This window comes from Camelina sativa, chromosome 8 (assembly GCF_000633955.1).
Source record: "Camelina sativa cultivar DH55 chromosome 8, Cs, whole genome shotgun sequence".
Lineage (NCBI taxonomy): Eukaryota > Viridiplantae > Streptophyta > Magnoliopsida > Brassicales > Brassicaceae > Camelina > Camelina sativa.
In genome coordinates this window covers 9,979,827-9,993,812 of record NC_025692.1, presented here as the reverse complement: position 1 = coordinate 9,993,812, position 13,986 = coordinate 9,979,827, and the positions used below count along the sequence as shown (strand labels likewise).

At 32.0% G+C, this 13,986-nt stretch overlaps 3 protein-coding genes across 4 annotated transcripts; 1 reads left to right on the top strand and 2 right to left on the bottom strand.

Annotated features, from left to right (window-relative positions):
- Positions 7-1,849, bottom strand: LOC104706846 (flotillin-like protein 1). Its single transcript, XM_010423070.2, has 2 exons — positions 1,393-1,849; positions 7-1,099 (listed from the first exon to the last, which is right to left on the bottom strand). Exons 1-2 carry the CDS (start codon positions 1,751-1,753, stop codon positions 72-74), a joined length of 1,389 nt encoding a protein of 462 aa, XP_010421372.1. The 5' UTR covers positions 1,754-1,849; the 3' UTR covers positions 7-71.
- LOC104706845 lies at positions 6,867-7,688 on the top strand. The gene has a single exon (XM_010423069.2). It carries the CDS (start codon positions 7,056-7,058, stop codon positions 7,488-7,490), a length of 435 nt encoding a protein of 144 aa, XP_010421371.1. The 5' UTR covers positions 6,867-7,055; the 3' UTR covers positions 7,491-7,688.
- LOC104706844 (homeobox protein knotted-1-like 3) lies at positions 10,968-13,822 on the bottom strand. Of its 2 annotated transcripts, none has more exons than XM_010423068.2 (6): positions 12,882-13,822; positions 12,367-12,487; positions 12,063-12,247; positions 11,762-11,893; positions 11,526-11,662; positions 10,968-11,436 (listed from the first exon to the last, which is right to left on the bottom strand). In XM_010423068.2, exons 1-6 carry the CDS (start codon positions 13,590-13,592, stop codon positions 11,433-11,435), a joined length of 1,290 nt encoding a protein of 429 aa, XP_010421370.1. In that variant the 5' UTR covers positions 13,593-13,822; the 3' UTR covers positions 10,968-11,432. The 2 variants fall into 2 exon arrangements, with proteins under 2 accessions (XP_010421370.1, XP_010421369.1); XM_010423067.2 differs by having other exon boundaries at positions 10,968-11,444; positions 12,882-13,592.

The following is a 13,986-nucleotide window of genomic DNA, read 5'->3' as shown; positions in this document are numbered from 1 at the left end:
TAGATGTATCTTAAATCACAAGTAAACGATGGCACTATCCAAACGTCAACCTGTTAGTTGTTGAGGCGGCATCACTTGCTTAGAGTACCCATCCAAGCCGGTGGCTGCATCCCGGTCTGATCATAAACCGTATCAAGAACTGGAGGCAACATCTTGTAAAGTCCAGCTATATCCTTCATAGCATTCCCACTCCCACCACCACCCTGTTCTCCACCGTGGTTCCAAACGCTAATTTTGGGCTGCAAGTCTCTAACCGCAAGCGCATTTGTCTTAGCGATCTCCTGATAAATGCCATTGTTAATCATCAAGAAGTCCCTTAGGCAAGAATAGTCATTCTGAACTGCGTCTAAGAGGGTTCTTAGATAAGTTCCTTGAGCACTGGCTAGAGCAACAAGTCCCTCTGCTTCTCTCTGCTTTGTGTAAAATGCTGCGTCTGCTTCAGCTTTCTGTGCTTCCGCTTGCTTTTGCTTCTCGTAAAGAAGCGCCTCTGCTTGTTTCTGCTTATTGTATAGTTCCCAGTTTGCTTCTTGAACCTTGGTTTCATACTCAACACTGGCTTTGCTAAGGAACTCGGCCTTGAGCTTCTCAGTGCGAGTCAATGCGTTCATTTTCTCAACCTGAGTCTGAAGCTCAGCTTCTCTTAAAGCCACTGCCTTGGTTGCTTCAACCTCAGCCACCTGAGCATCCTTGGTCCAAGCAGCTTTCTTCATCGCTAGCTCAGCATTGGCCTTAGCCACATCAGCCTCCTTTTGATTCTCAAACACTTTAACCTCAGTCTTCACTTTTATCTCTTCTTTTGTTCCTTCTCCTTGCCTCTGCATCGATATGATCTTTGATTCCGCGTCTATTTTCGCCGCGTTCTGGACCGTAAGCCCTGTCCTTTCCTTGGCACCGATCTCTCCCTTCATCTTGGCCTCGGACACATCGATCCTCGCCTGATTTGCTGCTTCCATTTGAGTTTTCTGACCCAAGTAAGAGAAGTATTCATGTCCAGGCACATCAACGAGCTGCTTAACATTGGCATTGTAGATTACAAGACCAAACTGGTTTAACTCCAACTGAACCTTATCAAACACCTCCTTCTTAAACTCCTTTGTACCTTCAAATCCGTAAAATAAAAAATAACTCTTTTAACCAAAATATTCTAGATAAAAACAATGTAAATGTGACCATTTCAACAAACTTAAACCAATCACTTTAGAGTCATTTTAACCAATTGAAACTCTTCCTAGAACTTAAAACCAATCAATCTTTCATTTAGTCAAAAAAGACTTAGTCAAATAGTTCACAAAATGCGTCTAGTAACAAATATCTTCAAATTCGAGAATCCATAATCACAAGTAATATTACCAATTGAAAGGAGTAGTGATTGGTAAAAGTTTATATATATACCTTTGAAGATCTCTTCCATAGTCATGGAAGCAGCAAGAACACGAGTCTCTCCTTCAATAACACCTTCAACAAGCTCATGAACATGATTAGATTCTTTATCGTGAGGCGAAATCAACCTAGCGTATAGAATAAGCGCATCATCGTCATCAACACGAGGACCGATCGTAAAAACAGCGGGGAGGACGAAAGGGAGCTTCTCGGCGCTCATGGCCTGGACTTTGAAAGTGTAGTTCACCGGAGACACGTCGAAGACGGTGCAAGATTGCCATGGAAACACCCATGACTTCTTGGAAAGCTTGATGTCTTCGATACCAGCACCGGTGATCGCCAAATACTGAGACGCTCTTGCAACTTTGAACATCTTTACGTTATATATACGATCAAAATGAAATGATTTTGATTTGATTTGGGACTTTTCGCCCAAATGATTTAAGAAGACTTTGTGTTGAGTTCCTAAAAGGTCTCTTTGTATTTATAGTCGTCGATATGTTTATAAGATTTGGTCTTATCATTTGTTTATATTTTTTTTTATGAAGAAAAACCACAAAGATAGTACTTCAACGCATTTCCAAGAAACTACGTTTTTTATTTTTGTGAGATTCTAAAATTTAAAGGAAAAAAAATCAACATTGAATTAGAGAATTATATATATTGGCGGCTAGAGACTTTGTTTAGGTGAAATATGGAGTCCTTTAATTACTCTTTTTGGGTTCAAGTGGCTCAATTGTCGCAAATTATGTTGATTTGATTTGTTTATCATCTCCACGCGTTTTTGAATTAATGTTGTAGATTTTTTTCCTAGTATGATATAAGCCCTGTATATTTAGTTTTAATCAATTATTTTTACTGTAAACGTTTTATATTTCTGATGGTTACAAATCTTTGTCATACCATTTTGTTATTCACTTTTCTTAATTATCAAGTGTTATTTTAATATTTATATACTTTTGGGTATTCAACGACTATGGTAGATCTTTAGAAGAATTTATTCATGATACAAATGAAATTATTTAATTTAATTTTTCATGTTCAATTAAAAATAAAAAGAGTATTAGTTTTCATGAAACCCCTATTACTAAAATATATTAAGGCCCAAGTTATATATAGATAATTAGGCCCATCTAAATGTCTCAAAAACTGAACATATAACACTACTACTGACAGAACTCTTTTTTGGGTGTTAAATAGATTATTTTTTTTATAGCTAAATTGTATCTCCGACAAAGGAAATAGTTGAATTGCAAAGACTAGTTTGGATTCTGCTCATATTTCTTTACTGCATAAACATGAAGTTGATCTTATTAAAGTCACTCTCTATAAATCTTTAACATTATTAAAAATATGAAAGTTCATTATCATGTAGTGTTTTTCTCTTATAGTTGTTTCTGGAATTTTTAAGAGTAAAAATGATTTGATGGAGGATTCTGGCTTGAATATCCTATTTGAGCTATGATACCATATCAGTTAACATGAATCGATAGAGAAAAGGTTGCTAAACTCATATTCTTATTAATGATTAAAAGAGTTTGTTACAAGATCTTATGTTGTACAATGTAAATCTAACCGGAATTAACCAGCACTGTTACACCTTTATTAATCTAATAAACTGGACATTTCAGAGCCCTTAACCAACTATTATATACAAGTATATGAAAACTATATACTAGCTAATACTTTTGGTAAATTAAAAAAAGAGTATACATAATTATATACATATTTCTGGCGAGAACGAACATGTAAAATTTGTAACACAGAGACAATGTTTGGTACATATATATGGCTCTATCTATAAGTTGAAATGTTGAATATAAGAACTTATGAAAAATTAGGACTCAGATCCCCGACGCGGGGAAAGTATTTTAGAAAAAAAATTTTAATTTAAAATTATACATTATGAAATTATTTGAATGTAATAGAATAGTTTGAATACATAAACTGTTATTAAAAACATAATCATCAAAATGAAAACTTATAACAAAAAATATTATGTAAAATAGACGCAACTTTGCAAAACATATTATTTATAGTATTATAATTATAAAATATTTTTATGAAGAATTATGGTAAAGAGCTAAAATATTTTTTTTAAAAATCATTATGACAAAGTGATCCTTAGAGAGAATATTGAACTAATGGTTATAATGAGTAATGTAATTTTCTATTAAAGAACTATAATTAAAAATATATTTAATAATGAGTGAAACAGTATCAACAAAAAATTAAAATACACAACTCTTAAGAACAAAATAAAAATAATTTTAAATATTAAAATAGTTTTTAATGAAAAGTTATGTTTAATAGACGCAACTGTAAATTCTATATTAAGTTTGATTAAATTTCTATATTACTATAATCATTTCTAAAATTTTATTTAGATTATAGAATAACATTAAATATTAGATATTAATATTCAAATTATTTAGATTTAACACAAAATGAAAAATTTGTTTCAACAAACAATGATTTGTAAGTTATTGATGAAGAGACAAATATATAGAGAGTTCAAAAGATATGACTACTTAAATAGAGACACCTTAGAATGAAAAATTGTGATGAAAAATATGAATAAAATATAGTGAAAGACACAACTCTACAATGAACAAATACAACTGTTTGAGTTTTTTAAAAAGAACAAAAAAAACGAATTTTTAACAAAAAAAGTACTACGAAAAGTTGCAACTGTTGTTCTCATTTATTCAGATTGTTATTATATTTTTTAAACGGAAAGTTAAGATAAATAGACACAACTGTAAATTCAAGTTGTATTTTTCTCTATTGCTATAATCATTTCTAAAATTTTAGCTAGATTATAGAATATATTCAATTATCTAGATTCAATATAAAATGGAAAATTTGTTTCAACGAACTTGTTAGTTAGTGATGAAGAGACAAATATAAAGAGAGTTAAAAAAACATGACTATTTAAATAAACACACCTATTAGAACGAAAAGTTATAATGAAAAATATGAATAAAATATAGTGAATAGACACAACTCTACAATGAACAGATACAACCATTTGAATTAAAAAAAAACAAAGAAAAACATTTTCTTACGAAAAAGTACTACGAAAAATCGCAACTGTTGTGTCTGCACTTTATTATACCTACAAACTCATATAAACTACCTTTTAACAAAAACATCTTTATTACCATATTCAAAAGTCAAATCCAAAAGCTCATTATATAATCCATCTAACTCTTGGAAAAAGACTCTAGGTATAAAATTAACTAAAAGTTGTAAATTAGGTTCATCATTCCAAAAGTCTTTTGTTAAATCAAGAATTGGAGGAATCTCTTTACTTTTAAAAGAATGAATGCTAGAGAATAATTTAGAGAGCTGTAAAAACCGTTGAGATTGAAATTTTATATTAATTGGTGTCATGGCAAAAAAAATGAAAACAGTTCAAACAGACAAATATATATAGATTTCAAAAGATACGAATATTCAAACAGACACAACTCTACAATGAACACTTGCAACTTTACAAAAAAAGTTACAATGAACAATCACAACTTTTTGTAAAACACACAATTTATCTACAGATTTTTTTGGAAAATTATCTAAAAAGTACAATTGAAAAACACAACTTTTGGTGGCATTTATTCGGATTTCTATTATATATAAATATTTTTATTTAATTTTTATATATGAAAGCATCTTTATTACCATATTGAAAAGTCAAATCCAAAAACTTACTATGTAATCCATCTAATTTTTGGAAAAACACTCTAGGTATTTTCATTAAACTTTTATATTTAAAATTAACTAAACGATGTAAATTAGATTCGTCATTCCAAAAATCTTTTGTTAAAAGAATGAATGCTAGAAAATAATTTAGAAAAATGTATAAACCATTAAAATTGAAATATTAGTTGATTTTGTGTCATGACAAAAAAAAAAGTAAAAACAGTTCAAACAGACAAATATATATATATATATATATATATATTTCAAAAAATATGAATGTTCCAATCAACACAACTTTAGAGTGAACAGTTGTAGCTTTTCATAAATAACTGTTTTAATGATCTATCGTGACTTTTTAAAAAATATCCAAAATGTATGATTAAAAAAACACAACTGTTGGTCGCATTTATTCGGATTTTTATTATTATATAGATTAGTTTAGTAATATTTCTGAACATTCGTTTGACTAATACTTCTTAAGTTCTTTTCTCATGACAGTTTAGTCAAGTTTTGGTTTGAATCCATATCTAGTGCAGTAGTGCTACATGTGAGATAGGAAGATTTACGTACTACTCTAGATTGGATCGAGCTTATTTAAACAAAAACTTTCCATGATGCAATCTTTGTTATGGTGATTAGGACAAAAACATATACAATGATTAGTGGGGTGATCACTGAGTCATCGTTATAATAATGAAATAAGTTTAGGCAACAACATGGACAGCCTTTTATTAATATTGTGAGTTGGTTTGGTGTGGTTTAGCAAATCTACACTTAACCTAACGGCTAATCATCATTTGCCAGCCTGCCAACGGCCTCTAATGTTTTTTTTGTCTTTACTTAAACACTTTTACTTATCTTACTTTATTATCACTGTTATTAGCGATTGAAATATTGAATTTACTATTGCTTTCGTTGTTTAATTTCCTAGTTATATAATTTTCAGCTAAAAATAAAACTTATAAACCAGTATAATAGACTACGATGTAATATTATTAGATGATTAATCAAGTTCACTAGAATTAAATAAAGTCATAACCTAAAATTAATCAATATATTATTATAAATGCAGGGTGTTTATTGGATCTAACATATGTATTATTACTGAATTATTAATTTCATAATCTAAACAATATGTGTTTTTTTTTGTCAAGTAAAAAAATTGTTTTTTTTAAATGGTTAATACTGGTGAAAATCTGCAAAAAAAATTATTACCTTACGTGATTCAGATATGTTGATTGGAACTCCAGAAGTTTATTCCAAAATTACTCTACCAACTATTTTAGTAATTTATCATTTTTAGAATTATATCTGGTCAATATATTTTTTCTTTCTATATATTCAAATGAGAGTTGCACCGAAATTTCATGATCCAATGAATTATATAAAATACAAAAATACAAAACTAAAATTTGTTATTCTGTTATTATCATCAATCAGTGATATCAAAAAGTGAAAAAGAAAAATTATCATAACTTCAATACAGAAATATATAAGTTTGCACAGTTTTGAAAAAAAATATCGCATTCACTTATCTTCATAAAATAATAATTGTATACAACTTTCACTTTTTCTGATAACGTAATCTTTTTTTTTAATTTCTTTTTAGTATTTTACACAATACTAGTATTTATCAACAAAAACATTCTCATAATTATCCTTAAAGACAAAATTAAAAAAAAAAGAAGGAAAGCAACCGTTTCGCCCCCGCCTTCACAGCTGTCTTTCATCATTAGCCAGCGAATAAAATAAAATAAAATCCTCGCTCCTCTCACATCACCGTCACACCATTCTCATCACAGTCCAATTACATACCCGATCACTATAATCACCCAACGGTCGATACGCCACGTGTCATAATCATCACCATCTATATATAATAACAACAACTCTTTATCTCTCTGATATTTTCTTCTTTTTTTTACAGAACACAACACAACACCACTCTGTTTTGTTTTGTTTTAATCATCACCATGGCCACTGATAGAGAGAATCTACTCTCAGATGATTACGATGAACCGGCGGCGTTTTGCGGATGTGGGTATTTTCGTAAACTCTGTGTAGTCCGGTGGCGGCGGCGAAAAGGAGGAGACGACGAGGAGGCGCGTCTCGAGCATCGCAGTCGGAGCAGTGGATGGAGCGGTGGTGGCTCTTTGCAAGAAGAAAGAGGGGGAAGGTGGGAGAGTGGGAAACTTAAGGGGCTAAAAGAGATTTCTGAGAAAATCGCGGGGCCAAAGTGGAAAAACTTTATAAGAAGTTTTAGTAACAGCAGGAAGAAGATGAGGAGAGATGTTGATTTCACTTATGATCTTAAAAACTATAGTCTTAATTTTGATGACGGCGGTTGTGGTAGTAGTGAAGATCCTTCACCGGAGAGGTTTGTAGCTCCGGTTGTTACCAAAGTTTGATTTTTTTTTTTGTAATGTTTTTTTTTTTATCTTTATGTTAATATAAAGATACCTATGGGGTTATAATTAAATTCGTAATGAATTAGGTTCTAACTTGGTGTTCAATCGCCACTAATTAAATTCGTGATTGGCCATTTGGGTAGCTATAGTTTAAATAGTTAGTAAACAGAAAACAGTAACTTAGTTTTTTTTTACTGATTCACTTGGTTCACATGTTTATTCCTAACACATACATGTTTATCCCGAGGATACATTTTGACTTATCACAAATACATGTATATCTAAAACTAAGATATATATATATATATATATAACTAATAATACTTTCTCTTAAATTGGTGCCTGTAAATTGCGACGGTACAAATTAGACATTAGATACTCACAACTCGAACATGCTAGAGTCGTAGGCCAAATGATTTGTAGCATGAACATATGTGTTGTTGAGATGAGTTGATATATAAATGATATTATGAAATACATGGCAATCGATGTCAATTTGTTTAGTTCGCTTAGGAAATTTGAACTAGTATAGTATCAACTTTAATTATTAAAAAAATAATAATAATAACAATGCTTACTATATGGCGGAGCTTCAAATTCTGCGAGAAACAAGTGAAAAGACATTGTCAATATAGTTAATAGTTAGGTATATCAACTTATACCCCTAATGTATCACGCATATGTGTAGTGCTTTTGGTAGCTTTTTGAGAACAACATAAACACTTTTGCGGTAAGTCCTTCTTAGGTATAGTTTTTTATATTAATTGTATGTTTTCTCCACGTATTGGTATTTTTAATTAGTTTTTGTAAATATATATATAATAAATACATATACAAACCAGGTACACAATTTCAAATAAGTATACAGTAAAACCTTTATAAATTAATACTCTATAAATAATTAAATTTTGCTAATCCTAAGTCGGATCAGTATAAAAGATAACAAAATTCGATAAAATAATAAAATAATAATTTTTTAAAATCCTCAGGTAAAATATGGTCCCAATAATATTATAAATTAATAATTATGTAAATTTACATATATATATATATATGCTAATATAATAAATTATGCTACTCCTAAACATTATATTTATAAAACAATTTTTATGTTGTATCTTCAAACTATAATGATAGAAATTATTCTATAACATTCCATAAAAATAGCTAAACATTTTTAAAGTTTACAATTTCTAAATATACATCATTTACATTTTGATAGTTTGATAGACTATTAAAATACGACAATTGATATTCTTATTCATAAATTGGAATTTATGTATGTCATGTATATAAGTGAATTTATCTATAGTATTTATAATTTACTGTCAATAATGTTTTCTAAGTATTTCAAATTCAATTCTAATACCATAAAATTTACAACATCCGAAATTTTAATCTTATTTTGCTAAAATTGTCTCAATTCAATTTTTTTTTTTAAAAAACTAAAAATACATCTATAAATTAATATCACTATAAATTAATAAAATGTCTTGGTCCAAACATTATTAATTTATTGAGGTTTTACTGTACATACTAATTTCGATTTTAATGGGAAGATATATATATATATAGCAAACGTGTTTATGTTGTCCAGAAGACACCAGAACAAGATGGACATGTTACTTCATAGATGTTACATGAATTGTCCTCAAAGCTTTCGAGGCAATCTGATGACTAAAGTACCAGACTGAGGGCAAGAGGAGAGTTTTGGAAGAACATTATCGATAGAGAATCCTCTGATTTCCAAACTCTCAATGGAGTCGAGACTGAAAAGCTGAACCGGTAATGATGGGAGATACTCATCCTTCGTATTTATAAGCTCCAAATCAATAACCCCTCTTGTTAGCATATCACACACAGACATGTTAACAAATATAGGAGTTGTCTTTTACCTACTAATGTGCAAGCTTTTATATGTGCAAGGTATTGGATTCAGAGTTTTCAAGAAATTGGTAAGAATTCTACATTTTATTTGCATATTGTAATATGTAGGTGATGAATCTAACAAATACTCTTTTGAATATTGTAGGTGATGAGTTCGAGTTTATTGAGAAAAGGACTATTATTGTAGTGTAATGCTTAAGTTAATGTGTTTTTTTCTTAAAGTTTTGTAATGTACTGTATTTGAATCTTGTTATGCTTATGTTATTATGCTTAAAGTTTTTCTTGTTAATGTAAGGTTTTAACCTTAAAATCCTTAATTTTCAGATATTAACTTGTAATATTTTACAAGAGAAAACCTTAAAAATAAAATATATTTTATAAGAGAAAACAAAAAAAAAAAAAAAAATTTATAAAAGAAACGACAAAATAAAATTTAGATTTATAAGTGAAACAACAAAAATAAAAATAGATTGGACATGCCCATATTTTGGACTGTTGTCCGTTGTGGACCTCCCAACTATAGCCCATAAACAGAATCGTCCACACAAAAAACGTCCATTGCTCGGTAGACAGCCCAATTGACATCTATATACATAAGTTCTTTTGGTTTTTGTCCACAAGCCCATTAGAAATTTGATGATGACATTGTTCATCCTTACACTTTGACATCTATCTTCGATAAATGAAACTTGTTAATCATCAGTTCATGTGCACAAACACCCCGTGATCGATAGAAAAATCTCGTCGAAAACTTTCGTGTAACTTGTGGCTATCAGTCACAAACGTGATAAAACGAAACAACAAAGATGAATAAACAATTGAGTAGAAAAGAACATGTTTCATAATATTAAATCACAAAAGTACCCAGCTAAAATCAACTCCAACTATTTGCCAAACGCTTTTTTATACCCAAACTTCAACACCCTGTAAATAACAACTTGAATTGTATTAAAATTCAAATTTGTTACCTAAACTATATAAAATGTTGTCAATTTCAACCTCTGTTCGAACAATGTTAAATCAGACTTTAATGATGTTGAGTCAAACGGTCCGTGACATCAACGTAACATTGGGACTTACCAAAACAACGTTGTTTTGGTCATTTTTGGGAATTTTGTAGCAAGAAATGACAAAAAATGAAGTCTCTTAACACATCCGAAAATGGACTCCAATACCCTATTTTTTGTAAAACGTTTTGTTTCTTGCCACAATATACCTCAAAATGACCAAAATAACTTAGTTTTGGTCATTCCCAGTGCCATGTGGATGCCACAGATCGTCTGACTCAACATTGTTAAACTCTGATTTAACATTGTTCGAACAGAGGTTAAAATTGACAATATTTTATATAGTTTAGGTAGCAAATTTGAATTTTGATATAGTTCAGATTGTTATTTGCAGGGTATTGAAGTTTAGGTATAAAAAAGCGTTTTTAGAATTGTTGAGATTGATTTTGGCCATTTTTCTTATTCGATATTTTCTTCATCTACTATGTACATGTACTTACTCACCAAAGCCAATTGCATAGCTCGAGTGGTAACATCGTAATAAATATGGCAAAAGAAGCGGATAAGATGGAGACAAGTATGGTTAATACGGAGGAACATATAGACTGAACTGAACTATAAAAAAAGGTTATAAAAACTGTGCATCACAATACTCTCCTCTCGCTATCTTCTTACTCACAAGACATAATGATGATGATGATTATCTGATGGTTCATAAATAAAACTCATGCAGACAAGCAAACACAAACAACAACAAACATTAAACAAAAGCCTGAATCTCCTTTTCTTTTTAATCTTTTTTTTTTTTTTGGGTTTGTGTACTACTTAATAAAATATATGGGCAGCATGACACATAAACCAAAACTACGTACTATGTAATTGCACAAAAAGTTACTTTCTAATACTGTCCCCTCTCTCTGTATAACCCAAACTCCTCCATAAATTTCTCAACCTTAACCCCTAAACCCTGAAACTCGAATTCCATCTTCCACCTCCCAAATTCACTTATCTCTGTTCTTTCTACGCAAAACGCTCTCTTCCGCTGTTGTCACCTGCATTGCTTTCATCCAAACAAAGTAGTTTCAGACTTTTTGAGTCCAATCGATACGTTTTCGGTCAAGACAAAAGAAGTACTATATACCTTTTGCGTTTGTTCTTTAAGACAGTGGAAGAAGATGGATTGCTGTGCCAGTTCCTCTTTCTCTGATTGATGAACCAATTGTTTATCTGCTTTAGCTGCAAACCTGTCTCCTGCACCAATCTCGCCTTATCTTCCTCCTACAAAATATCAATAATTTGATATGCTCATTGAAGGAATTGGAAGTAAAATTCTGAAAGAGATTTTGGGGTTACTGAAAGAGAGGAGAGAGAACTCACAGTAGGGTAAGGCCATTTCGAATGAGATTGCCACCATGCTTTGAGAACAGAGGTGGTGTCTCCTGGTAATTTCCCAGCTCTTCTCTTCCTCAGTATCTCCTCTCTTATGTCTACTATCTTCTCCTTGTAACCCTTTTCCACCAAAACAAAGGTTCTACATATTGTTAGATCATGGTTGTTGTTGCTCATATACTACCACTGCTACTTGGTTCAGAATATATATATAAACTTTAGAGGCTTCAGAAGTGATAAGTATTGGGTCTAATATAGAAGATCATCGAACGAGTTCAGCTCTTATTACCTGTTTGAGTTCATGCTTAAGTTCTTGTCTAACTCTTTCCATCAAGGATCTCTCGCTTTCGGTAGGAACCAGAGGACCAAACCCTAAGACATCTAAGCTCCCATCGAACATATTAGCATCACTCTCTACTTGCTCATCCTCATCATCCGACATTGTTGCTCCCATCCCTTCACCAGGAGACACTCCTATCTCACCCAAAAAAAATAAACAATAAATGAGAAGAGTTCGTCTTTGTCAAATGTAACACTTCATGAAACAGCTCATAAGATTTTAAACCAAATGCTAAACATTGATTCTCACCAACCTGTTAAGCTTTGAAGAGACTGCTCAATCTCCCAACAAGCCATCACAGCTTCCATAGCATGAACACGCACATGTTGTTGCAATTGCTCTTTGAAAGAACACAGAAGCAGCACATAATGCGTCTGTAATTTTACAACCACAAAACTGAATACATTAAAACACACAATAATAAACATTGACAAAGAACAAAACTGAACTTGTCTCTGTAACAAAGATTGTTGTGTTTCAAATTTTTTTATTTCACAACCAATAATAGTTATATCATAAGCTCTGTCTTTTTTTTTTCTTTTTTTCTTTTCTGGTCCAGGTCTAGATAATGTAAAAATTTAGGAATTTTTAATCTTTACGCCATTGCTTATCCCCAAAAAAAAAAAAAACACAAATCTTGATATTAAGATTTCAAAATCAAGAAACCTAATTAATTTCATGTGTGTGACTTATTAAAATTTGTGCTAAATAAAATAATGAAAACAAAAAAAGAGAGAAAAAACCGAAATTTATGTGTATATATAATACCATGAACTGGTCAAGCTCTTTGTCGTCGCCGACGAGTCCTTGAGCGGCGGCGCCTAAAGCTGAGTACTTAGCGACGACGTGCTGCGACTGAGCAAGCTGAGCGTCGATCCTCGGAAGCTGATCAACAGGAGTAGCGATTCTCAAACACGCAACGTGCGCCGACAAAAGCTGCTCGTAGAGAGGATGAGAGAGGATCTCCGCCTTGTGTCTCGCATTCTGCCAGCTCACAACCCCGTCCGCCACCGCGACTCCTCCTCCGTCGTTTTTGTTATCTCCTCCGCTTTTCATCTCTCCGCCAATCATCGTCTCCGGTCCTCCTCCTCCTCCTCCTCCTCCAGTGACGTCATCGATTCCGTCTCCAACAACGGCGGAAGCGGTCGCGTTGTTGTTGTTGTTGTTTCGTTGGAGGAAGGAAGAGGAGCGAGATAGCCACTGGTTAGCAGCGACGGCGGCGGAGGAAGGAGAGTCAGAGCTGCTAGCGGTGGTTGTGTTCGCGGTGGCTGTGTGGAGGTTGAGGAAATTGTTGTTGCCGTTGTTGTCTGAGGAGCGGAGAAGCGCTGAGTTGAGCCAGTTAGGAGGAGGAGCTTCTTGGAAATGTTGCGGTTGCGGAGGAGGAGGAGGAGGTTGCGGTTGCGGAGGAGGTGGTTGGTGTTGGTCGGTGAAATGATTGAAGGAGAGGTCTTGAGAAAGATGATTGTGATGAAACGCCATCGTTTTGGTTTGGCGTTGTTCTTTTTCTTTTTTTGAATTTTTTTTTGGTTCTCTGTTTCTGAGAGGGAAAGATAAAGAAAGGAGAGTGAAGAAGGTGAATCTCTGCTGCTTCTATGACGATTGCTTCATATGTTTCAATTCTCCAAAAAAAAAAAGAAAAAAAAAAGACACAGAAACTTTTAAGAGTTTTGTTTTTTAAAAATTGGAAAAAGTATATGGTTTTTGTGGTGTGTATGTATGTATATCTGAGAGTATATATATGTGGGTGTGTTCAGACTTGTACAGAGCTGAGAGAGAGATCGAGAGATGACCATTTATTCATATTTTTATTCTCTCTTTCTTTTTTTCACATTAGTTATCAAAAAATAGAATTTTATATTTTCATAATAGTAAT